Source organism: Pogoniulus pusillus, chromosome 25, assembly GCF_015220805.1.
Source record: "Pogoniulus pusillus isolate bPogPus1 chromosome 25, bPogPus1.pri, whole genome shotgun sequence".
NCBI classification, from domain to species: domain Eukaryota; kingdom Metazoa; phylum Chordata; class Aves; order Piciformes; family Lybiidae; genus Pogoniulus; species Pogoniulus pusillus.
Genome location: NC_087288.1, coordinates 14,294,051 through 14,320,287, shown reverse-complemented (window position 1 = coordinate 14,320,287; position 26,237 = coordinate 14,294,051). Strand labels below are relative to the sequence as shown.

The window sequence follows — 26,237 nt, the reverse complement described above, 5'->3', positions numbered from 1 at the left end:
TAAGGTACCTTGATTTAAAGCCTTTCCTTATGCCCAAAGAAGCCCAAGAATGGCTCTGTCAAATGGAAGCACCATTGCCTCTCTTTACTTGTTGGCTTCGTGAATGCTAAGCGGCCACTTAGTGAGTGCAGAATTAAAGGCCGTCTGTCCTGGTGCTTTTTCTTGGTCCACTTGGTCTCTTCTTTACCCAAAGAAGCAGTGCAGTCTCATTCTAAGATTTCTTAAGTTTTTTTGACTCTTAACTACTTACAACCTAAAATTTAAACAGCCTATTTTGCATTCCACTAATGCAAAATCTAGGAGCAGCCTAGATTTCCGTGTTCTGGCCCAAAAGTGCTGAGCTGCAGAAGCAATGTGTAAGATGAACCTTAAGGATATGCTTGGCAAAACAACTTTCTGGCACTAATCCTGAAAAATGCCCAATTTTCCCAACTGTGGATAAATTCCTTGCTTAGGAATATTGTTTATGATCTATACACGATGTATTTGATAAGGAATGTAGTCTGAAATCATTTTAGTGTATTGAGTACATTGCAGAAACAACTTAAGTAGAAAATAGGAAGATGTTTTAAAATGAATAATGGAAAAATAGGCTCAAACAGTATGTGCAGCATTAATATTTTCTTTAATAAAACATCATAACCTATAACTGATTGAAGTTTAATAACAGGAGATCCTCTTGTTTACGAAACTTCTATTCAGGATTCAAAGCAAATACACACTTTCATTCTCAGATCTCTTATTTTACTGAAGTAGCTATTTTTATGTATTTCGGTAGATATACTTCATTTGGAACATGATAAAATTCATCATTAAACAAATGAAATAACAGAATTATAGAATCGGTCAGGGTTGGAAGGGACCACAAGAATCATCTGGTTCCAAGTCCCCTGCCATGGGCAGGTACACCCTGCCCTAGATCAGGCTGGCCACAGCCTCATCCAGCCTGGCCTTAAACATCTCCAGGGATGGGACCTCAACCACCTCCCTGGGCAACCCATTCCAGGCTCTCACCACTCTCATGCTGAACAACTTCCTCCTCATGTCCAGTCTGACTCTCACCACCTCCAGCTTTGCTCCATTCCCTCTAGTCCTTTTACTCTCTGACAGCCTAAAAAGTCCCTCCCCAGCTTTTTTTGTAGGCCCCCTTCAGATACTAGAAGGCCACAATAAGGTCAACTTGGAGCCTTCTCCTCTCCAAACTGAACATCCCCAACAACCTCTGTCTCTCCTCATACGAGAGGTGCTCCAGCCCTCTTATCTTTGTGGCCTTTCTCTGGACACCTTCCATCACGTCCACATCCCTCTTGTAATAGGGGCTCCAGAACTGGATGCAGTACTCTGGGTGGCATCCCACCAAAGCAGAATAGAGGGGGAGAATCACTGCTCTTGACCTGCTGGCCTCACTTCTCCTGATGCAGCCCAGGATCTGGTTGGCCCTCCAGGCTGCAATTGCACACTGCTGGCTCATGCTGAGCTTCTCATCCACCAGCACCCCCAAGTCCCTCTCCTCAGGGTTATTCTTCAGCCAGTCACTGCCTAGCCTGTATTTGTGCTTGAGGTTGCCTAGACCCAGATGCAGGAAATAATGGTTTGTAGGACTGTCTAAATAAACAGTCTCCTATTTTACTTTATACTAGGCAATAACAGAAGAAAGCTTTGCTTTGAGATGAAAACCTGACCTGCGCTTCAGCGTTTTCTTGTACTCGTGCTCTTTTGCAGACTACTTGTATCTGGTGGTGTAGGAAAGATGCTCTTCCTTATTGGAAAATTCATGACTGAGACCTTAAATCATTTTGCTTTATTAGATGGTTCTGAAAATTAAATGATGCTGCTGGAAAAAAAATAAATTACCCAAGACAATTCTGTATGTCTTTTGCTTGTTTGACATCAGGGAAGGGGAATCAAAAATCAGAGAGCTTCTCCTGGATGAAAGGAGCTACTTGAAAGTGAAACGTGCAAATCCATCAGTGATATTTTAATAATGCTGGGTCATGTTGAGTCCTGAATAATTTAATCATTTGGGGTGTGTTTGCACTTCTGTATGAGACTTTGTTGGAAAATACCTTTTTAATGACTGACTGGAATCCTGAACTATTTTTTAATACCCTGTACTTCTGTGAATCTGACTGTATATAAGTTGATGCTTAGTATATTCTTCATAAATACACCACAGTTCTACCTCATGCAATATAGCTAACTTAGGAATGAAAAGGATACTGCTGATCTAGCAATGCCAGAACACTTAACTTTTTCTCTTATGTTTAAGCAGTATATGTAACCATTAGCCAGGGTATATTTATATTTTTTTTTCTTTTTTGAAAGCTGCACCTTTCTAGCACCTTCTAGCTAGAAGTGTTTCTGCTGTGTTTACTTAGTACTTACTGTGAGGTCTTAGTTAACCCTCTTTACTGATGACCTTCAGCCTAGGTTAAACATGAACAGAATTGTAATGTCTTTCCTTCATCAAGCCACTTGACTAACACCTTGGTTTGTTCCCTCCTGCCTTAAATGACTCCCTGTAATGAGCAGCAGAATCATCATTCTTGGTTTCCATATATTGTGTTCTAGGAGTGTTAGAATTTTGGATACATTAGAAAAGATTGACAGGGTTTTTAAGTAATATATCCTGGATTGGCAATAGAAGGTAAATCCATGATTTTCACTTTTTCTAAAGGAAATTGTTCTAATAATGAAAAAAAGAAGAGAGTATTGAGAGTGCTGTAATAAAACCAGGAAATGTTTCAGTAAGCAATGGGAAGGGAGGAGCTGATGAGGAACCAGTGTTGTTCTCTCACAACAGCACTTATCTACTTGAATATTTATGAGTACTGAGGAAAAACTTCAGCAGTAAGTAACCAATTACCACTTTTAAAATACTTATGCAATAAGAAACTCGTGGAAAAAATGCATGATTCTTTGCATGGAATTATTTTCTTAAGCTGCTTATTTTTGGTTTAACATTAGCACATCGCGCTTTGTGTTGTTTTGTAGTCTCAAGAAAGCCTGTCTGAAAAGTACACTCCCACTGTACTTCAGATAACATTAATTCTTTATAGATACATGAAATAAATATTTACAAATACAAAAGACTCACAACACCAACTCATTGGATTCTGAAGCATATGTCAGGTTTTATTATGCTGCTAAAGAATTGGAACTTCAGGAGCGCTCCAAATCACATGTATGCTGGAACTACAGAGAGAGTCTGGCATTCCAAAACATCCTAAATACATCAGGAGTAACATCAGTGTGGGTGCTTGTGGGGACTTGTGAATCTCTGTGAGTGTTGAACTGCCCTAGATGGTGACCTCATAATTTCCAGAAGCAGGTGGATGTGGCAATTATAGCTACGGCCACTATCTTGAACCTTCTGTAGTAGGTGATGGATTGTAAATGACTAGACCCAGTGCACAACAATAAACTCAAATAAATCTTCAATGTGTAATAATGACAAGACTGAAAGACTGGCAGTTATAACAAGGCTGCTGTTGTCACCCACTTTACTGTAGCCTTGATATCCATCATTATCAGCTGGAGCTAGCTCAAGAGTCGGACAAGAAGGTCTGAAGAAGGATGAGTTGTTTGCGCTGAAGCGTCCAGTAGGTCCCATCTGGCAGAGAGTAAATGGGATTTTTTGCCTGTTCACTGGGCCAGAGCTGTCCATCATTTTGGGCAGATATCTGATCACTTCATGCTGTGGGACAATATGGCTTTGTGCTGTTTGGTACAGGCACGGCAATTACAATATCTAAATTTTTCATTTCTTTCAAGCTTCTGTTTTACCTCAGCCAAAGATGATCCAAAGAAGCAATCTTCACATTAACAGAGTTTTTTTAACCCTTTGAGTTAGGAAGTCAAGTTAGATCAGTCCCTGATAAGTTACTGAAAACTTTAAGGTGGCAATGCAATAACAGATTTAGAAATGCAGGCACGATGGAGGTTTTTGTCTGTTTTCCCATTAGCATGCTTTTACCTGAAAATGTCAAGATAGAGCACAAATTAGTGGAAATGGTAAGGCATCATAAATGCATCATACTTTACAGAAGTAGCAGGGTTGCTCAGCCCCTGGCAAGTTTCATGTAATTACTATAAATCCTAAATGCCTTAATGTATCTTAACCTGATGCTTTTCTCCACCAAGTGCAGTTCTGCTGGGCTCGCATCACGTGCATAGCTCTCAAATGTATTTATCAACAGGCATGAGAGATTATTCCAGAAAATGTTGTACACCAGATATAAAATGTGAAAACTGAACACTGCTTATCTAATATTTGTTTGATCTTTAGACTTTTCAATGGGATCATAGAATTAATCAACATAACATGTTAATCAGCGAATCCCAGATTGATTCTTCCTCCCCTTAGAAGCGTAGCACTTCTTCAGCAGAAGACAATTGAATTTATTGAACATTAATTTGTGAAGTCAATATAATTGCACTTTGCAAATTTGTTTTCTGCTTGTGCTTTAAAATACTTGGGTGCAAGAGAAAAAAAAAAACAAACCCTATCAGATGTCATCATTTGAAAACAAAGGTGATTTTATTAGAGGCTAGAATTTTATAGTAGCTAGATTGCAGGCTGCTTAACAGCAGTTTCTTCTGTAAAGCTGTCTTATTTTGCATTCAGAGTAGGTTCTCACAAAGCTTAATCCTGGCTTTAAAAGATTCAAAATTGTAAAGTGATGCATTATAGATAGGTAGAGTCAGGTGTTCTTTTAATTTTAAAGAGTATTAAGTGCAGTGAGAGAATATTATTCCAGTCTGCATGTTCTTTTGCTTGTTTCAGAAGTACTATGTTTTATACATGCCTCAGCTGCACAGTAATAGTTATTTTATAAACATTTTCATGTCTAGGATGATTAAAAGTCTTTTGAGATTCCTTTCCTTCCATAATGCAGGTTCAGTAGCCGATGTCCAGGCTAACTGACATACCATCATTCATTTTTTTTCCTTTATTTCGTAATAAACCTGGAAGCCTGGAGGCATCAGACCCATGCAGATTTCCCTGCATTTTAGTGTCTTGATGGAGTAAGAACCTCCAAATTTAAGGTAGCAGCATATTATTTTCCATCTCTATAGACTTAGCTCAAAACAGCAGTAGCCACATGAAAATATGTCAAGAACACTGTTTTCTCATAGTGGAATTTAGGCAATTTGTTTTCAGTCAGAGAGCTGTTTCTAACCTATTTTTGGAGCCCCTCTGTGGCCTGACCATACGTTCTAACATAATTTATGGTGGCACTGTAACATATGGACTTTTCATCATTGTCCAGCTGAAATCCTCTGTTGGACATGGATGCTACCCCCACACACACAAGCTCCCAAGGCAGATATTTTAGAGTACTATTTAGTTTGGTGTACACTGAATTCATCAGTGTGTCTAGCATGGTGTCAGGGTTGTTCTATGCTTTTTAACAGTAGTAAGGTATTTCTTTTAAGCGTTCTATCTGCAAATTGTCAATTAAATTTGAGTTTGGTTGGGTTTTTTTTGATGAATATACTAATTACTGATGAGCATGAGCATCATGAGACCCCCAAAGCTTCAGATTGTTGTTGGGCTGGGCAATACAGAAATAGAACATCAAAGCAATCCTAGACCTTTGCAATGTCAAGCAACCAGAGCACTAAAGGCAGGAAGCAAAATTGTTATCTCACAAGCAATATTTTGTTTGTAATGAGTATGTTTTATTTCTGTTGCTTTTTGGTGTGATTGGGTTGCTTTTTGAATGAGAGCATGGATTGAAGGAAGAGTGAAGACAGTAAGTTAACTGGAGTGGGAAGAAAAAAGGAGGCACAGGAAGAATTTGCAGAAAAATTATTTAATATAACTGAAAAGGGATTTTATTTGGTTTTAAGTGCTTTTGGTTTTCTTCTCTGTGAGGTCTGATGTAACAAATGGTGTGCATGTGGTATTAAGAGTTTTGTGACAGTAACTGGGAACTGTGAATAGCAGCTAAGTAGTGTTTCTGTTACCTAATAATAATATAAAAAGATTATAAAATATTTATATACCTGTTATTCTTAAAATCTGGGTCCAACCACATTGAAGTGTTGACATGTTAAAAATAACTGACATTTAAAGAAGGATAGTCCTCTTCGTTTCCTTTTTGTTGTGGTTGTGTTTTGGTGTCTATGATTTCTGTATCTACTAAATCTTAATTGCATTATTTATAAGATAAAGTATGGAGTATGTCTCCAAAAGGTGGTTTTCTTCCACTAATGACTGACTCATTTACTACTTAGATTCAAAAGATGTGGACACCTACAAAGTGCACTTCAATATTTTTTTATTTGTTTCTGGTTGCTACAGAAAAATAGAAATAATTCTTTTTAAATCATTTGTTCCATCCCCTGGTGTCCTCTTCAGTGCATGTGTAGGCTATTGGACATTTCAACATCAGGCCAAAAAAAAAAAAAAAAGACAAACACAGAAATATAGAGAATTAGCAAATGTAGAGATATGGCTGAAGCACAGTTTTCCTTTCAGAGCTTGGGTATTTGAGGCAGGGTGGTAGTTTCCTTTCCTGACACAATTTAGCTTTCAGAGCCTCCTCAGGAGAAGTGTATGTAAAGCTGCTTTGATGTCCTGGATCCATTCTTTGCATAGCTCTTAACCATTCAGCGTAGTGAAGAGGGTAAATGCAAGCTCCAGGTTCACTGCCCGTCTCTGCTAGCAAAGCTCTTTAATCCACATCTTGCATCTCGGGCAACAATCTCTGTAACAACCAGCAGGCAGTACTGTGTGTGAGCACCACTCTCTCTTGCTGTTGATGTATCACTGAGCAGAATGGAAAGTCGACTTGTGGTCAAGAACCAAAGCTAGCAAGAAAGTAGTCTGTTGGTTGAAATCATAGATTTGCCTTCTGCAGTTCCTTCCAGAGTTGCTTCAGTGAGTGTTATAACAAGTGAATCTATACATAGAACTATTTATACATACTGTCATTTACCCTTTGGTGGAAAAAATATATTTTTTATTAAAGTATTACAGTTTTTTAAATGCATTTTTTCACAATTCAAGAGATAGAATGTAACTGTGTAGCTGCAAAAGACCTGGCTTAGGGTCATGGAAGTGTGAAGTTTGGTGACAGGAAAAAAATACGGAGTTCTGTGACGCTCTATGAAGTTCTATGAAGCTGGTGAGAGGCCTGGAACACAAGCCCTATGGGGAGAGGCTGAGGGAGCTGGGGGTGTGCAGCCTGGAGAAGGGGGGTGATCTCATTGCTGTTTATAACTACCTGAAGGGAGGTTGTAGCCAGGTGGAGGCTGCAGGCAATCTCCCAGGCAACCAGCAACAGAACAAGGGGACACAGTCTCAAGTTGTGCCAAGGGAGGTCTAGGCTGGATGTTAGGAGGAAGTTGTTGGCAGAGAGAGTGATTGCCATTGGAATGGGCTGCCCAGGGAGGTGGTGGAGTCACCATCACTGGAGGTGTTGAAGAAAAGCCTGGATGAGGCACTCAGTGCCATGGTCTAGTTGACTGGCTAGGGCTGGGTGCTAGGTTGGACTGGATGATGTCGGAGGTCTCATCCAACCTGGCTGATTCTGTTATCTTGGAGGTCTCTTCCAACCTGTGCTAGTGCTCTGATAACCCTGCAACTTCTTCAACTTGATTGCCTGGCTAGGTTTGCTCTTTTAAAAAATTAAATTAAAGAAGTCCCCACAAACAGAAAAAGTTCTGGTAACACACTGTAGTTAATTTGGCACCAGAAATATGAACTATAATACTGTTTATTAATTCAGTCACTGAACTCACTTAGTTTGTGATGAAGTTTTCTTGTTAATGTTGTGGATTTGAGGTATTGCAGAGATGGATTCTGAAAACCTGTGTGTAAAGTTTGGACCCAGTACTGGTTATTAAGCTAATATGTTTATCACCTCTTATACTGTACTGTTTCTCTTCTATAGCTGGGGTTTCCTGGGTCTTTTTGACAGAGCAGATCTTTTGGTGTGTAAAGAATTTGTACAAGAAAATCATATGAATTTGTAATTTTGTTCATAGAAACCTATTACATTAACAAGTTACAACAGAAACAGTTCCTGACAGGAGTCCTTCTAGTCTGTTATCAGCAGTACATGACACATTTAATTCAGTACCTTAAACACCCTCCAACTTTTACTCATAGCAGTTAGTTCCATTTTTCCAACTGTTCCTTGTTCAAACCTCTTCCTTAGTGTTTTGAAACATCTTAAGCATCATGCCAATCCAACAACCTTCAAACAGAGGTGCTCCAGCTTTGGTTGGTTGGTTTTGTTTCAGTAGTGCTTGAATTGAAAAAGCAAATAATTCTAACCAAAGAAAGGGTAGAAACAGTTATGGAAGTGCTTCATTTGGCCTCTTTTATACAGATGTATTGCAGCTCAACTTAGTTTTTTCTTTAATACAGCAGAGCTAAAAGTACCTTTTAGTCTGTGAGCATCTGTACAGCAGAAACTATCTTGAAACTCTAAACCAGTTTCATTATCAAGCTCAGGCTCTTAACTTAGTTATCATTACTGATATTTTTGATTACATGACAAAGTTTTTAGAAAGCTTGAGTAATTACACATGATAATTCTATAATTGCACATCTTAATTATTGTATTTCTTACTTGACAAGTTATATGTGTTTGCACTAATTATGCTACCAAAGTATTTAATTACTAAATTAGAGTTGCGTATCGGGCGAGGGGGCTCTAATCTGCCTGCTGAAAGCAAGTTTGTAACTGGCATTCTACATAGCTTTGTTTAAAAGAAATGTATTTAACATTAAAATGATGATATACTATTTTGGTGGCCTCAGTTTGAACAGAAATAACATAATGGTTGTCTGAAAGATGTTTGTGGTGACTGCAGCTGAAGGCAGAGCATGAGCATACCAGCAGATGGAATAGTAGAAAGAAAACAGTATTGGGGTTTAATTGTTGTAACAAAGCACAGATAAAAACAGTCTCCCTAGCAAGGTGTTGTCCAGTCTTGCATTTAACATTCCAGTATCCTATCTGGCTATCACTTCTTCTGGTTTGGTTTGGTTTGCTACTTTTAGTACCCTTGTTTAATCGCTGTGGAGAATGTTCCCAGCCTTTGTCATATCAGTCAATAGTATGTGTCAGTTTTCACTTAGCTTTCTTTCTAAATCATGTTATTTGGCTGTCTTGATGAGAAACAGCCTTTCTTTTTCTGTCTTTCTACACAGTTTTAATCTTTTGCCCAGGCTTCCATCTTTCCCTGTTTTCAGTTGCAGTTTCTTGTCTAGCCTTGACAAAATCATTCTGGACTGTTTATGTCCATTTAGAATGTGGTTGCAAAGATTGCTTTCTTAGCTGAATGTCTTTGCAACTGCCTTCTCTTTCCCAACTTTTTTTCAAACTTAAGGTGTTTTCTCCTCTGATATTAGAAGGAAGTTCTTCTCAGAACAGTATGCCATTGGAAAGGGCTACCCAGGGAGGTGGTGGAGTCGCCGTCCCTGGAGGTGTTCAAGCAAAGACTGGCTGAGGCACTTAGTGCCATGGTCTAGTTGCTTGGATAGGGCTGGGTGCTAGGTCGGACTGGATGATCTTGGAGGTCTCTTCCAACCTGCTTGATTCTATGATTCTGGGTTTGTTGTTATAGCCAGCAATCCAGTGCTGCAAGATATCTGATTTTAAAATCTTGGTTTAAGTTTCACACCTTTCATTTGAGGAATTTGGCTATGTAGCTCTGTGTACAGGGTACTGAGATCCTGGTTTGGTCTTGATGCCTTTTGTTTCTTCAAGTACCCCTAATGTGCTGGCAGTTAAACTGTCACCTTAGCACCAAAAGAAATTCCTCCAATATGATGGTGTGGTCTTCAGTCATACTTGCTTGTATTGTCACCTCTCTTCTTACGCCTATCTTTCAAAACCACGAAGTCAGTTCTTGAGTGTTTTGTGTAAAGGTGAAAGATCTTCATTCTTGGAGCCTACACATTTTTTCTCCAGTGGTTCGTGAGCCTAGGAAAGTTAGTTTTCTCTTCTTTAAATCCACCTTCTGCAATCTTGAACTTACTGCTCTAATTTTTTTATATATATAATGGCAATGTTTTCCCTCTGTTTTTTTCATACTAAGCCAGCAGTATGATAGGCAAGTTAAATTATGAGGGACCAAAGTCTTCTCCAGTCTGTATTCGCAGAAGGCATCCTCTTCATGAGATTATCAGCTGGCTCATAGCATGCAGCTTCGTCTGAAATTTACAAGAACCAGCAGTGAAAGACTGGAGAAGGTCATCACTGTGACAGTTTTACAAATGTCAGTCCATCCTGTTGAACAGTTATAATAAGATGCTCATTTTCTGAGAGAGGGAAGGTGGGAATCACTGAAAACCCATCAGTCTCTCTTTAAAAGGACAACACGAGAGCTGTGGAAACTGATTTGTCTATACAGAGAAAAGGACTTCTGCTAGAAATCTCTCACATTGTGATTTTTGTTACACAATGCCAACTTTTGCACTTGCATGCATGCTAGCTCCAGTGACTTACTGTCACGTTTGGGCTTTTTTGTTCCAGGTTTGCGTTCTTAGCTTCTTGATAGTGTCTTTCTGAGAGTGTTGTAAAGTGCTGCTGCTAGGCATATGTTTGTAGGAACAATATTCCCCATGTGTAATTATTTCTGAAGATGATCAGCTGTGATTTTAATCCATTATATATATACACTAGGTGGTGTATTGATTTTCAACTAATGATAACTTTTAATAGACCTGCCATGCAGCATCAAGTCAGATTCTTTAGAGAATGCCTTAGGCTTAGATGTACTTTCATAACCCATATATGATGCAGCAAGTGTATTCACCTTAAAACAGTTGTGTTATCTCAGCTGATGAGACTTAAGATGTTCTTCCAAGCATGCTGAGGGATCACTGTCACATACTGTATTCATTACAGAAGGTATTTACTCCTGCACCAAAACAAAGCAATAAGCATTTCTTATTCTCCACAAACAGCATTCAATATCAGTAATACTTCTGTGCGATAATGTGTTTACTGACTTTGTGTAGTTAACACCAAAGTGAATTTGGTGTAAGATAAAGCAGAGTGTTATTTTTGCTGAAGAGATGTGTATGTGTTCTGTGAGAATAGGAGGCTTTTGAGTGGGGTGAGTAAACAAATGATCAATTTTATTTATCTCACCTTTACTGAATAGATGCAGGCAACTGATATGTCCTGATAGTGGGATACTCAATTGCTGTTTTCAGGCATGAACTCTTGGTCCTCACTGTGCAGTCATCACTGACAGTTGCTTAGTCTTAGTTTCCCTGAAAGAAGTAGTCTTTCTTCAATTCATAAATTATACCCTATATTTACTCTGCTACATAATAGTATGTTTATGGAAGGTGCTCTCTGACACCTGTTCTTAAAGGTCTCATTTCTTTTGTGAATATTGGAAAGAAGGATGTTGTTACTGCTTTTAAGGCATGGGTAATTACCTGATTATTGTGATTAAAACTTGAAAGTATTACTTAAAAATCAGCTTCTGCCCTTTTGGTCTTGAGAATTTCCTGACATTTTAGTTTGCTTCTGGTATTTCATGTACCAGTTTTCAAGCAAAATACCTTTAGTCTCACAATTTGTTGTTGTTGATTAGAGATGTGACATGTAGAACATCCCTATTTCTTTAAAAGGAGACCAGGACACATGTGCACAAACATTTTAATGTCTTAATGTCTTCCCTTTTTTTGTGCACAAACATTTTAATTTCTTCCTTTTTTTAACAGAATTAGCTGAAGCAACAAACTAGTATGTGAAACAGTAATATTCTCAATAGATGAGCTCTTAGTTAAATGCACAAGTTTTTTATCAAGGCCTTATTTTGTGAAGGATAGAAATGCACACAAACATTTTTGTGCACAATTAATTTAATTTTTTCCTTTTTGTGTGCCCAACCACTTTAATTTCTTCCTTTTTTATGCACAAACGTTTCAATTTCTTCCTTTTTTATGCACAAACATTTTAATTTCTTCCTTTTTTGTGCACAAACACTTTAATTTCTTCCTTTTTGTATGCACAAACATTGTAATTTCTTCCTTTTAACACAATTAGCTGAAGCAACATACTAGGATGTGACGCAGTAACAATCTCAATATGTGAGCTCTTAGTTAAATGCACGGGTTTTTTATCAAGGCCTTATTTTGTGAAGGATGGAAATCCAAAATAGAATATTAGAAAAACATTGGGAGACTTTTTGTCTACATTGTGCTTTAATTTATAATGTATAATCTATACATACTGTATAAACTATACAAAGAATCAAGCAATCATGTCTTTCAGTGTTATCTATTGCCATCATTCCCCATGCATTGAGGCTCTCACTATAGCTATTACTATAAAACGTTCCCTAAGTACATAAAGGCTCTAATCGTTAAGATTTTTATTACCAGCCACACATACAGAGCTGCAAATTGCCTTGTTTCAGATTTATTATGTATTACTCTAGAAATTCTATAAAGATCAAAAGAACTGATTACAATGTTGACCTTTGCATTAACTCATCTGAATTTAAATTCAAGTGTTTGATTTGGGAAAATAAGTCCATTTATCATAGGTCTGCTACTGAGGGGATTGTGCAGCCCTGATTGGGAGTGCTGAGACCAAATTTATTTATTGAGCGTGGGCTTGAAAATTGTTTGTAGGACAAGAGGAACAAAAGTTTGACCTGCAATTGTGTTGCACCCAGGGAACAATGTGGCAGCTGCCCTTTTCAAATATCTAGCAGTCTGTACTTGCTGTAGAGCCAAAAGATATTTATAGTTTAAGTATATATATAGCTGTTTGAAAACAGAAGCCAATGAGCCTTTTCTCACCATGAAATAATTAACTGTTAGATACAAATGTATACAAGATGGGAGAAGAACATGCACTACTTTGCATCTTAACATTTTCCTTTTTCAAGTCTATTTGATGTTTACTGTCCTGGAAACATAAATATTTATGAGTGCACATTTTAGAACTGGCATCTCAGCTAGCAGAAGAATGGTGGCTTTATCAATTAATTAATTGTATCTCATTTAATGTGCATATTTAAACCAGCTGAAAGGTTAGCCCCTTCAGAAAAGTAAATAAAAGGAATAGAAACTAATAAAGCTGAAAGTAATACAGCCATACAGAGTCTTTATAGCAGCATTCACTTCCTTTTGAAATGCTAAAAATAAGGGTTTTGTCAAATAAGTGGTAATTGCACTTTAAAGTGTGGGAAACGGCAGTTCAGTAGGCTTAGTCTTGAGGATTCAGTGTCTGGGATATAATTTACCATTTAGAGACATTTACACTCTGGTTTGGAATAAACCTGTTACACTTAGTGTAAACTTAAGGTAATTAAATGCAAATAGAACACACATCCTTATCTGTTCATCAAGTAGTGATAGCAGGTCTACAAATAGTGTGCCAGGATGCACACTATTCACGTGTGTGAAACAAATAATTTGTGATTTACTTGTGTGTATTTTTACTAAGCACAGTGGTGATGCATTGATACATGTGCTAATGCTGTACTGGACTTTTCGTTTCCTGTGAAGGAAAATATGTATTGTACTGAATTATTTCCTCAGAAACTGCTTTGGTTGAACCTTTGGTATATTGGGAATGCGTTGATGTCACTGCTGCATCCCAAAAATTATTCTATTAGAAACAATTGGAGATGAAGTGCCACTTCTGGTGTGAAAATAGGCTTATGCTTGACACATGGGTTGTAACATTTTGGACTGAAGTGACTCCAGACAGCCATCAGGAAGGGCAAGTTTGAGAAACTGTTTGTTTCACTGCTGAGGAATTGCATGCAGTTCAGTGTAAGACACCTAACAAAGTTTGGTTTGGGAGCTTACTGTTCAATGGAGACATTTTTATATATGTATCTGAGTCATATGGCTGAGTAATTGAATACTCCTAGTGGGAATGCTATTTATACAGGCAATTTTAGGATGTGTGTATCATATGTTAACTAAAAATGATGTATAGCCTGGAGAAGAGGAGGCTCAGGGCAGAGCTCATTGCTGTCTGCAACTACTTGAAGGGAGATTGTAGATAGGCAGGGGTTGGTCTCCTCTGCCAGGCAACCAGCAACAGAACAAGGGGACACAGTCTCAAGTTGTGCCAGGGGAAGTATAGGCTGGATGTTAGGAGGAAATTCTTCCCAGAGAGAGTGACTGGCATTGGAATGGGCTGCCCAGGGAGGGAGTCACCGTCCCTGGAGGTGTTGAAGAAAAGACTGGCTGAGGCACTTAGTGCCATGGTCTAGATGACTGACTAGGGCTGTGTGCTAGGTTAGATTGGCTGATCTTGGAGGTCTCTTCCAACCTGGTTGATTCTATGGTTCTATGATATATATATGTAATGTTAGGATGTGTATATCATATGTTAACTAAAAATGATATGGGTATATATATATAATTTTAAGATGTGTATATCATATGTATCATATGTTAACTAAAAATGATATATAAAAGTAATTTTAGGATGTGTATATCATGTGTTGATATTATATATATGTAATTTTAAGATGTGTATATCATATGTTAACTAAAAATTTTATATATATATATATATATATATGTAATTTTAGGATGTGTATATCATATGTTAACTAAAAATGTCATTGGGATTTAGAATTCTTAGGGCTTTCTATTTTCAAACGTCTTAAAGATTGCCCATCCTATTGCACTGCTCCTGTGTGACATCTTTAAAACTTCATGTTTTGATCTCTGATTCTTCCCTTCTAAGTGCTGAATTTGAGTGATGACTCAATAATAGATGAAGGCTGTTTTAATGCATGCAAGGTAAATGCATCCTGTTCTGCTCAGCCTAAAGTTTTATGGGTTTTTGAAGTCAGCAAACTTCCAAAACAATTGTGAGGGATATTGTCTCATCTCCGGTGTTTATTCCATTTTTAGACAAACTAAGTGCTCCATTAAAATGAATGGCTGCAGCTTTGAGGGGAATTAGTGGGGTTTCTGTTTGGTTTCACTATGTTTGTTTTTAGCCTACCACATGTGTGTTGTTATCAGCACCATTGTCTTCAGGTTTACGTTTTCCCTTTGTGAAGAAGTGTATTCCAAAGTTGAAAGGAAATGCTCCCGCTGTATTAGGGGTGTGATTTTTCAGTTCAGATTCTATTAGTCATTTACTTAATGAGGATTCCTGAGGAACTGAAAACCCCAAACTTTTAGGAACTGCTTTTCCAGGGTTGTATGTAACAGGAGGTAACGGAGGACTAACACAGACCCTAAGTCTCCACTTGCTTTACTGAGGTCCCATACTTCTGGTGTTTCACTTGGTTTCATCAGTAGTAATTGTGGAACCCAGCCACAGCTCTCTCACTATATTATACCTGGTTTAAAAAATAGGTATCCTTTAACAGAAACCCAAGCCACAAATATCCTTTTGTGAAGATGAAAAATAGGGTGATTACTCCTGTGTAGATCAGAATCATCAAGCACACTGAAGAGAAAGTATTATTCACCTAGAGATGACTTCCTCCTAACATCCAGCCTAGACCTCCCCTGGCACGACTTGAGACTGTGTCCCCTTGTTCTGTTGCTGGTTGCCTGGCAGAAGAGACCAGCCCCCACCTGGCTACAACCTCCCTTCAGGTAGTTGCAGACAGCAATGAGCTCTGCCCTGAGCCTCCTCTTCTCCAGGCTACACACCCCCAGCTCCCTCAGCCTGTCATCACAGGGCTGTGCTCCAGGCCTCTCACAAGCTTTGTCACCCTTCTCTGGACACATTCCAGTACCTCAACATCTCTCTTGAATTGAGGAGCCCAGAATTGGACACTAGTCAAGGTGTGGCCTGACCAGTGCTGAGTACAGGGGACGAAGATCTTCTTGTTCCTCAAGGTAATTCAGAAATCTCTTGTCATTTTGCAGGGAATTGCTCGTAATTCTCTGATGTGTGGTCTCTAAGGTGGGTGGGAAGTCAGTTTTATCCAAGACCCTGCAAAATGTACTTTACAGCTTCATATCTGAAAAATAATATTGCTCTCTGTGCCCTGCAACAAATTAAACACTTGAAACAGAGAGAAGAATGTTCTTTACTTGATTTTCTATGTAGTCAGGATCCAAACCCCAGTTACTCTTCTTGCCATTATTTCTACAGCGATGCTTCATAAGTGGAGGAGATTCTTTTGGTAGCCAGAAGTTGCCTGTGCATGATTTCATCGGGAATTTCAGAAGCCCAGGGCAGACGTTGTGTTGTGTGGGGAGTAAAGGCTATTCTTATAGAACTGGCCAAAAAAAGTACAAGTGCTGTCACTGGTAGGAGAAATGGAGTTGTCTTTCTGACGTGTTAATTGCAGGAACAGAAGAGTCTGTAAATGAGGGCAGTGCCCTGATTTCTCGCTTGCAGCAGAGGCAGCCAGTAAGTCAGACACATTTTCCTGCCCTCAGTCACACATATACTTGTCTAGCCAATGGTTAAACTGTTTCCTGTATATAGTTGTAAATGTTAAAAGAACAGAAGTTTTCTACATGGCAAACACAACTTTTTGACAGCAACACTGTAGAAGTTTCACTTGACAGCACGATTCCAAGAACATCCACTGCTTTAATGAAATAGCATGCAATTAGCAAGTGGATGCATGTTGTGTGCCACAAAAAACACAGGACAAAGCATAGAAATGATATTTCATCCTGCTGGAGGCGTGGGTGGCAGATAGAAGCAGTGTTCTGCTCTTAGAATACAGACTTCACCTCCCTTTATGAACTAGCGTTTTGGGATAGCTATCATCATTTTAATGCATTGCAAGCTTGAATTACCATAAGGAGCTATAGGCTGTCCCTTAAGAGCATACTGTGATGCATTCCATTGTGTAGAGCTTGCTATCATTTAAAGAGAACCTCGGAGGACTCTTACTGATAAGGAGGGATTTGAGGGTGAGATAATAGAGTTTAGTTTTCAAATCAAAGTGAATGGTGACTTAGCACAATCCAGTCAGAGCTTTTGGTAGGGTACATCGTTGGTATCTGCATTATGTTGGCAACTTTGAAATGCAATACTGCTTTATCCAAGTGTTGATATCTCAGACTGCTATTAAGGCTAACAAGCTGACAGTTTCTTTTAAAAATGTATGAATAGAATTCCACTTTTGATTTCTTTTTTTTCCCTGTTAGAACCTACTTGTTTCCATTTCTTCTGTAATAGAAGTCATTAATTATTTACATTTGATATTTGAGGACAAGATGATGGAAAAGCTTGAGTGTGACTTGCTAAAAAAAATAATACTTATTATAACGTATTTTAAAACTTATTTATTTCTGCACCATTTTGCTTAGGGACAAAAATAAGAAGCCTGAATTTAGCTCAACATTAAAAGTGCCCAGTTGAAAACCTGATTTTTGAGCTTCCTGCTGGCTGCTTCTGTTCATCTCTGATGGTATTTACAATTTGAAACAATGGTTATAGTTATGGTTTAGAAGTGCAGGTAGCAAAGTGGCAAATACAGAAAAAATTTCTTGAATCTACCAATCATGGAAGCTTGCAGAGTCGAACAGTGAAAAATTATCATCTAGGTCCAATACTGTCAACAGCAAAACTGACCAAGTTTGTACCTGAAACTCCTCTAAAGCGTTTGTCTTGCTCTTTTCCACACTGATGTGTGATCTTCTGGTGGGAATTTTACTTAAAATGAAGAAAAAATATCTTGTGGGTACTAGCTATTCAAATGTCATCTCATTTAAAGGGCAAAAAGGTCATGCTTTTATTTTAGCAGTTCCAATGTGTAAATTTCATACAGTCTGATCAAACTCTATAAATTTGCAAAGGATTTAATTCCAGATCTTACCAAAGTGGAATCCTTTAAACAAAAATTTTCTTAAGAGCTTCTCACATGTGGAAATTTATTAAGTTGCTGTGTTACCAGCATTTTCTTGTGCCAAGTCTTCCTCCTGTCTCATTTTCCTGGGAATAGTTCAGGTATTGTCTGTTTGTTTGTTTGTTTTTTTGTCCAGGCTGTGACATAACTCATTGGATGCCTTTTTAAAACAGAAAAGATAACAAGGTTTTCATGCAAATAGCACTTGACTGGTTCAGGACTCTTAAGATGGTGCAGGACTGTGGGAGCTATGACAAGGAACCATTCTGCAGCAAGGAGGATTGTCCTAGTAGATCAGTTACGTCCTTCTCTGTCTGGCGTTGCTAATTCCAACTGATTTCTCAGTCACGGCAAGTGTAGTAGTATGGAAAAGGTGGGACAGAAAGAACAGGACCTTACTGTGCTTCTGTCTACAGAAAGCCTCATTACAGTGCAATAAGAATGTGGGCTTCAGTGCAATGCCAGGCATTCTGTTAATAAGAGTGGCTGACCATTTGTTTTTCATTAAGTTATGATTTATTAAACTGTAATGCCTTTCTCTTTTGAAATTCAAAAAGACTTTTAGTCTGCTTTCAGTCATAGTATTTTTTATCTGCTTTCTGATCCTAGTCAAAATCTAACATTAAGATGTTTAAATATGTTTGTGGCCGTATAGGTTACTGAAACCACTGTCAGCATGTTTAAGATGAGGTTTAACATACAAGTAAAATGAAGACTTTAAAATGAATTATTTGGCTTGAAGCTCCGTTTATGTGGTGTGTGTTTCAAGCTAATAATCAGGGCTTACTGTGGGTCAGCATGTCATATCCCAGTGGTGTCTAGTGAGATGGAGGGGTTATCTTATGTGTCAGCTAGATAACCCTGTGAACAATTTTGAGCAGTGGAGATAATGGGGCTGAATTCTGAAACGAGGCAGAACTCTGAAATGGGGCAGAATTCAGAGAGGGAACTGGAAATAGCACAGAGCAGTGTCATGTGAGCGTGGCATAGCTGTTTATGAAGGCATCACCTTTTGCCATCGGTGGTCACTTATGTTTGACAATAATCCTTCTTGATAGAGTGCAATTAAACTGTGGGAGAATGGCAAATCAGGTACATATTGCTGTAGAAAAGAAAGGTGGAGTTAAAAAAGTTACTCCCTTGCTACTGATCCTTTCTTTCTTTTCTACCTTTTTTTAAATTTGAATGCAGATTTTTCATGATAATCTGAATAATTCATGCTTGGTGTATTTTGGATAGCTCTTACTCTCCTCTCTTCAAGTTGTGTTGTCCACAATTCTTGTGAGTTTGGTTTTGTTTCTTTAATCATTGCTGCTTTTTTTTTTTTTTTTTTTTTTTTTGCTTACTAAAAACACAATTTTTATGTACTTTGAAGAAATTGTAGATAATCTTTATGACAATAGATGTGCTCTCGTATGAGGTTTTTGGAAGGCTTTTTTGGTTGGTTTTGTAGGGAGTGGGTATTATTCCATATTTAGCTGGTTTTAATTTTATGACCAAGGAAAAAGCCCCATGTTCACATAGATGAAAAGATACACATCTATGCAAAGAATAGGTTTGTAGTCTCTGGTTATGATGTTTTGGGATTACCTGCCCCACACACACAGTGAATTCACTCAGGCTAGACTCAGACAGATGGAAGTTAAGGAATACAGCTTTTTATTTACAGCTTAGCACAACAAACAAGCCGATATTTACAGTATATTATGGATATTTACAGCTATATACAAGTTAAAAGTAATACAGAAACACAACTGCCCTCCCAGAAATCAGAGTCCCCAGGAGGAGCTCTTAACCGCCCTTCCACCTTCTTTACACCCCTCTACCTTATCCTAGAGTCTGCCTTATGTGCAAGGTGAGTTGGGAGGATCAGCAAGATGAAGAATGATTAGTTGGGTTACCCAGATCCAAGCAGAACATCAGGAGCTCAGGGAGAAAACACAGACACTGACCGACTCTGACAGACAGACCCTTGTCTGTGTTTGTGTCCTTGCTCTTCTACATCTCAGCAAACCTGTGAGTGATTAGACATCACCATTGTTTTCTCTTCACAGCCTATAATCTAATTTTTCTCATTAAAATATTCCAATGAGCCTCAAACCAGCACACTGGTTTTCTTTGTTACCTTCTCAGCTGATACAACAGGCTTTCTAATTGTGCATCTAAATCAAACCATTAATAGCACGATTGTAGTATAATCTTCAAACAAAAGATGCAACATCTGTGAACAAATCACACACTACCTGAGTTTCAGACTCATTTCCAGCATTACAGCTAACACTATATGAATTGCATTATCCATTTTTTGAGAAATGGACTTAGGCATGTATATATTTACAGCATGTGTTCTGGCAAATCTCAGCAGCACCAGTACTGAAGGTATTTTTGTTTTGCCACTGTCTACTCTACTACCCATCTTGTCTTTGCCTTTTATTTTTCGCCATAGCCTAAGTGAATTATTTAGAACAGACGAGCATATTCTTCCTGTTAGCATTTCTTCACACACTTGATAACCACAGCTGTAACTCACAGCAACAGCTTAGTGACTTCTGTAGCCTTTGGTCAGCCAGTAGAGGCCACTCATAGCTTGCTACTGAAGCTGGGTGGTGATTTGAAAGTGGGGGGTTTCTTGTGTGCATGGCTCTGAGCAAGCTTATGCTGCTATGAGCTATCGTGGTGTGACTTATACCTGCAAAGAGTTCTGAGTAATTCTGCTTATAAATGCAAATGGATTTAGTGCTGACATTTCTCTTGTAAAGCAAAGGAGGAATAAAAATCACCCTCAGTACAATACTTCAAGCAGTATTAAAGCAAGTTCTTTGGTAACACACTTTGTTGACGTACGATTTTTATTGTTACAGATTGCTTGGAGGGAGAAGGTTTCATTTTTATGTTTTTCTTGGGTTGTTTTTTTCTGCAGAACAGGAGGCCTTCAGTGGAGCAAGGAATTGAACCTGCATCTCCTAAGTCAAGGCTAATACCCTTATCACTGCTCCTTTTTTCCTGCTGTCTGTGTTCCTGTGTGGCATACGCTTGTTGGTGGCAGTCTTACAAGTGAGAACACTCAGCATTTTAGATCATTCTTAGCTAATAAGGATACAGTCTGGGCACTACAGAAAGCAAAATCCTGTTGAATTAGTGAGGTTAAGATTTCACCTAAGAATAAGTTTTGCATCTAACATAAAATATCAAGATGTATCTTCTTTAATGTGCATAGCATATTACTGCAGCATTGAATTAGTAGCTCCTTGTATTAAGGGAAATTTGGTTTCATTTAAATAGAATTTGTTTAACTTAGCTACTAACAGAGCAATGAAGTAGCAAAATTGGGAAACAAAACCTTTGTATTGTTGCTATATGTAGTATGATCCAGACAGATGCCCTGAAGGTTTTCCCTTCCCTAACTAAAAAAAATTAAAACAGTGGTGCTGTGGGATGTGTTTATGCTTTCCTGAGGAGCTTTGCCTTCTAAGAAGGAATTAATTTCATATGAAAATAGGTTCTGATTTATGTTTTATTCTTGAGTTTTAAGTGGTCAGTCTGTTTTAGAGATGAGTGCTGTGAGCTGCTGTTGGAGCAGTGGTGTCATATTGTGCTATTTCATATTAAATGTTAGTAATCTCAAAAGAATCTCTCCTACTGAATTCCTTGCAGACAGGACACTTGCACTTTTCATTTCCCCCTAATTCTCTCTCTGTAGACCAAATGATTTGTTTTAAACTTATCTCTTTGACAAAGATTTAGGAGAAATCATGTTCTGTGATATTTTTCTCTAAGTGTTCCCATTTAAAGCAAACAAACAAACAAAAAACTTTACAGCCAGGCTTAAGTGTTTTTTGTTTAAAGTTTGCAATGATTTAATATCAAGTTCAAAAGCAACAGAGAAAGAGGAAAATGTAAAGCAAAGATTTCCAGAGAAATTCCTGTTTTGCTTTTATAGTTGAGATTTATAGATGAGTTGGCATCCTGGCCTGGATCAGGAGCAGGGTGGCCAGTAGGACAAGGCAGGTTATTCTTTGCCTGTACTCACCACTGGTGAGGCCACAACTTGAGTACAGTTCTGGGCTTCCCAATTCAAGAGAGATGTTGAGATACTGGAACATGTCCAGAGAAGGGCAATGAAGCTGGTGAGGGGCCTGGAACACAGCCCTGTGAGGAGAGGCTGAGGGAGCTGCAGTGTGCAGCCTGCAGAAGAGGAGGCTCAGGGGTCAGGTGTGACCTCATTGCTGTCTATAACTACCAGAAGGGAGGTTGTAGCCAGGTAGGGGTTGGTCTCTTCTCCCAGGCAACCAACAACAGAACAAGTGGACACAACCTCCAGTCTTGCTGAGGGATGTATTGTAATGGGCTGCCCAGGGAGGTGGTGGAGTCACCATCCCTGGAGATGTTCAAGGAAAGACTGAATGAGGCACTAGAAAAGCCTGGCTGAGGCAGTTAGTGACATGATCTAGTTGATTGTCTTGGGCTGGGTGCTAGGTTGGACTTGATGATCTTAGAAGTCTCTTCCAACTTGGTTGATTTTATGACTCTATGATTCTAAGAGAGGTATTTTGGTCAGTTGTGTGAAAAGAAATATAGAGAAGAGTGTTAACAGCATGTGAAATAACTAGAGAGACTGAGGAGCTGGGACATACTCTTAAACTCCAAGAAATACAATTAATCTCCTTTTATCTACTGTGTGTAACTCTTTCAGTTTGGTTTGTTTTTTTTTTTTTTTTTGGTGTTACTTTTATTTATTAAGCCTATAAAGGGATTAAAGTCAACATCTTTCAACCTGGTTTTCTTGGGGTTTTTCTAATTCCTTATCCCATGCCTATATTGTGCAGGCAGGATGGCAAAGATCCATTGATTTTTTTACAATGCTATGCAGGCAAGAGGTCAGAATTATAACTTAAAGTAGCAAGAAACTAAGAGAGAATGATTCTACCAGTGATCCATGTTTTCATGAAGATTTTGTAGGAGTTTGAGCATTACTTCAAGGTAATCTGTGCATTAAAGAGATGCTTCTCTGGAATGGTCAGTTTGGGCCCTTCAGCAATGTTGTGTTTGTAGAAGGGGAATAAAAATGTAACGGCAATGTCAAGATGGGGTTATGGCAGTGACTCAGTAATGTATGCTGTGAAAGCTTTTTGTTTTCTGTATTGCTCCAAGTCAAAGAATTTTCATCTGTGTTTTTAAGACATTTTAAATCTAGAGCTTTGTAGCATAGGTGATTTCCTATGCTTCTAGTGAAGAAGGGGTATAAAATGAGTGATAATATAGTGATGCTGAAAATAGAAATTGCTCTTAGTCAGCACAGTAAAGTATAGAGAATAGATTTTTCTCTATTGCTTCCCCTGGAACACATTCCTATGTAGCATGACCAGCTAGTCAGAAGAGGTTATTGTCCCACTATATTCAGCAATGCTGCAACCTTACCTTGCTAATCCTGTAATTCTGTGCCCCAGGATTTAAGAACAATGTGAAGGTCCATGAAGGTGTTTTGAAGAGGGCAGCAAAGCTGATGACAGGGATGGAGGCTGAGTAGCTGAGAACTTTGGACTTGCCTAGTTTGGAGAAAAGGAACCTGAGGGTGTCAATCTCACTACTTTTCACAACTTCCTGAAGAGCAGAGGTAGAGAGGGGAGATGCTGATCTCCCTGGGATCCAACGATAGGGTGTGTGGGAATGGTTGAAAGCTGAGTCAAGGATGGTTCAGACTGGACATTAGGAAATACTTCTTTCCCAAGAGGGTGGTCAAACGCTGGAACAGATTTCATAGAGAGCTGATTGATACCCAAACTTGTAAGTGTTGAGGAGGTGTTTGGACAATGCCCTTAATAGCATGCTGTAAATTCTGATCAGCTCTGAAATGGTCAGGAGGTGGGATTGAATAATTGTTATGTGTGCCCCTTCCAACTGAAATATTCTGATTTATTAGCATTTTCAAATAACATTTACTGTGCTCAACCTTATTTCTGCAGAGTGAAATCCTCTCTTGTTTTTCTGTTTAACCCCACCATGTTTCCATATATCACTTCTGAAGTTTGTCCTACAAAGTACCTCAGGAAGCAGTGTGCAGGGTTAAGTCTTTTGAGGCAAAACCACTTAGTCTTTAATATTTTATTGTGTTGCTGTGTCTGTTAGTATAGGTCATAATTGCTCAGAGCAATCTTTGCAAAATAGAGCTTTTTTTCTGAGTTGGAGTACATGTGTTTCAGGGAGGCTGCACAAACATTATGTAGCCACCACCTTGTCATCTCCTTCAAGTGGATGTGCTAGAGCATGTCCAGAGAAGGGCCACGAGGGTGCTCAGAGGGCTGGACCACCTCTCCTATGAGGACAGGCAGAAGGAGTGGGGGCTATTCAGTCTGCAGAAGAGGAGGCTGCAAGGTGACTTTCTTGTGGCCTTCCAGTATCTGAAGGGGGCTTACAAAAAAACTAGGGAGGGACTTCTTAGGCTATGAGGGAGTGACAGGACTAGGGGGAATGGAGCGAAGCTGGAACTGGGGAGATTCAGACTGGACATGGGAAGGAAGTTCTTCAACAGTAAAGTGGTGAGAGGCTGGAATGGGTTGCCCAGGGAGGTGGTTGAGGCCCCATCCCTGGAGGTGTTTAAGGCCAGGCTGGATGGGTCTCTGGCCAGCCTGATCTAGGGTAGGGTATCCCTGCCCGTGACAGGGGGGATGGAACTAGATGATCCTTGTGGTCCCTTCCAACCCTGACTGATTCTATGTTTCTAGGTAGTGGTAAAAGGACTTGTAGCCAGGAGAAACTGAGTTCAAAGATTACTTTAAGCCTTACTCATATTTAAACAGCTGTAACAAGTGTAGATTGCAGTATCTGTTGTGTAATGTGCTGCTGTTGAGACTTTGCACGGGAGGAAGATGACAAGCAAGAAGGCTCAAAGGTTTCCCTAGTTTCCCTTTACACTCCTGCTTATTTTGCCTTCTTTATGCTACTAAGTCACAGTACAAATTGCAGCACAACTGGACAGTGTGAAGACTCATGATGTTCCTTTTGCACTTTTTGAAGGTTGAAATTTTATTCTCTGAGATGATTCCTAATCTTTTGCTATATCTAGTATTTTTTAATTAAAGCTACTATTCTCAACTAGAGAAAATAGTTAGAAATACTTTCAATCTGTATATTAGTTATAATTACCAAAGTTCCAATGTGACTGTGATTGTATTTGTTTATGGGGTAGTGTGACTTCTGCAAACACAAACTATTAAATACAGTGCTAAAAAGATTGAAAAGTTATTGAGCATTTCCAAGGCATTTCAGTGTCTCAAGAAAAGCCTGGATGAGGCACTTAGTGCCATGGTCTAGTTGACTGGATAGGGCTGGGGGATAGGTTGGACTGGATGATCTTGGAGGTTTCTTCCAACCTGGTTGATTCTATGATTATATGATCCAGCACATCTCTGGAGTTGATTTGATGAGTTGGTACACGGGGATGGGTGTTAGGTTTTGTTTAGTTTTTCTTTGCCTTAAATAGGTTTTGCAAGTAGGAATTTATTTGCATTACCATATTGTGAATCTTGCAATAATCAGCATTCAATTTTGTGCAAGAAGCTAATATGTATGGATTGTGAGTTTGGTTTTAGAAGTAATTCTGTTTGGTAACTGAAGTTACTTGGGATGTGCGAGAGAAACCTGAGCAGTGTTGTTTGTGATCAGTTGTAACTGTAATCCAGACAAGTTCATGTTCTCCTGTAAATGAGTGGGGAAATATATTTCTGTGGTTTATATTGGTTATTTTTAAACTTGCAATTTCTGGAGTGATTTTCCCTTAAAATTGCTATGCTTATTAAATTTTAGATTATGTATTTTCAGTAAGCTGGCAACTTAAACTTGTTTCCATGAGTATGGCTGCAGGTAAACAACCAATTTTAGTCCAGAAAATAGCTTTTGCTTCTGTCAACATGTTTTTTATTTTCTCCCTGAGATAAAAAGTTCAGTTTTCTGATATTTGTACCAAGATAAAGTCTGTAAACAAGATTAATATAGTGTGGAAAAGGTTGTCAGCAGCCCTGGCAAAGGAAATAAGTTGCCTGTACACAGAACATACTGTAAACTGAATAAAAGTGTCAGGTCCACCATGAGATAATGTGATCATGAACCTCTAACAAAGCATGACATAGGCACAGTCGGCTTTTCTTATAGCCACAGTGTAGAAAATGGATTACTATATTCCAGGGATACCCACTGGAATAGCATGAAAACCTCATTTTGAGATTAATGCAGGATGTAACTCTCAAGAGCTGAGCTACATCTCTACCGTGTTTGCCTACAGTGTTAAAGTAACAGTTTGGTTATTAATGTTTGGCAATTGCATATTAAAATCACTTGTTAATGTTTCTAGGTCTCTCTTTGTGAACCAGTGCTTCTCACTCTTATTCTTAGGTGAACTACAGTATTGCAGAAATAACATTTGGTCACTATTTTATTATTCTCATGTAGCT

The 26,237-nt window shown here is 38.6% G+C and overlaps 1 protein-coding gene across 3 annotated transcripts in view; it reads left to right on the top strand.

Annotated features, from left to right (window-relative positions):
- The window catches only part of GPATCH2 (G-patch domain containing 2), a 138,255-nt gene that overhangs the window by 63,669 nt on the left and 48,349 nt on the right, over positions 1-26,237 (top strand). The window contains exon 6 of one of the 3 annotated variants that reach the window (XM_064164524.1): positions 1,641-1,865. The exons of the other annotated variants lie outside the window; for them this stretch is intronic. Coding sequence (XP_064020594.1) covers positions 1,641-1,673 — 33 coding nt within the window. The 3' untranslated portion in view covers positions 1,674-1,865. Of the gene's footprint in view, positions 1-1,640; positions 1,866-26,237 lie in introns of those variants that run through there. 3 annotated transcript variants of the gene reach the window in all.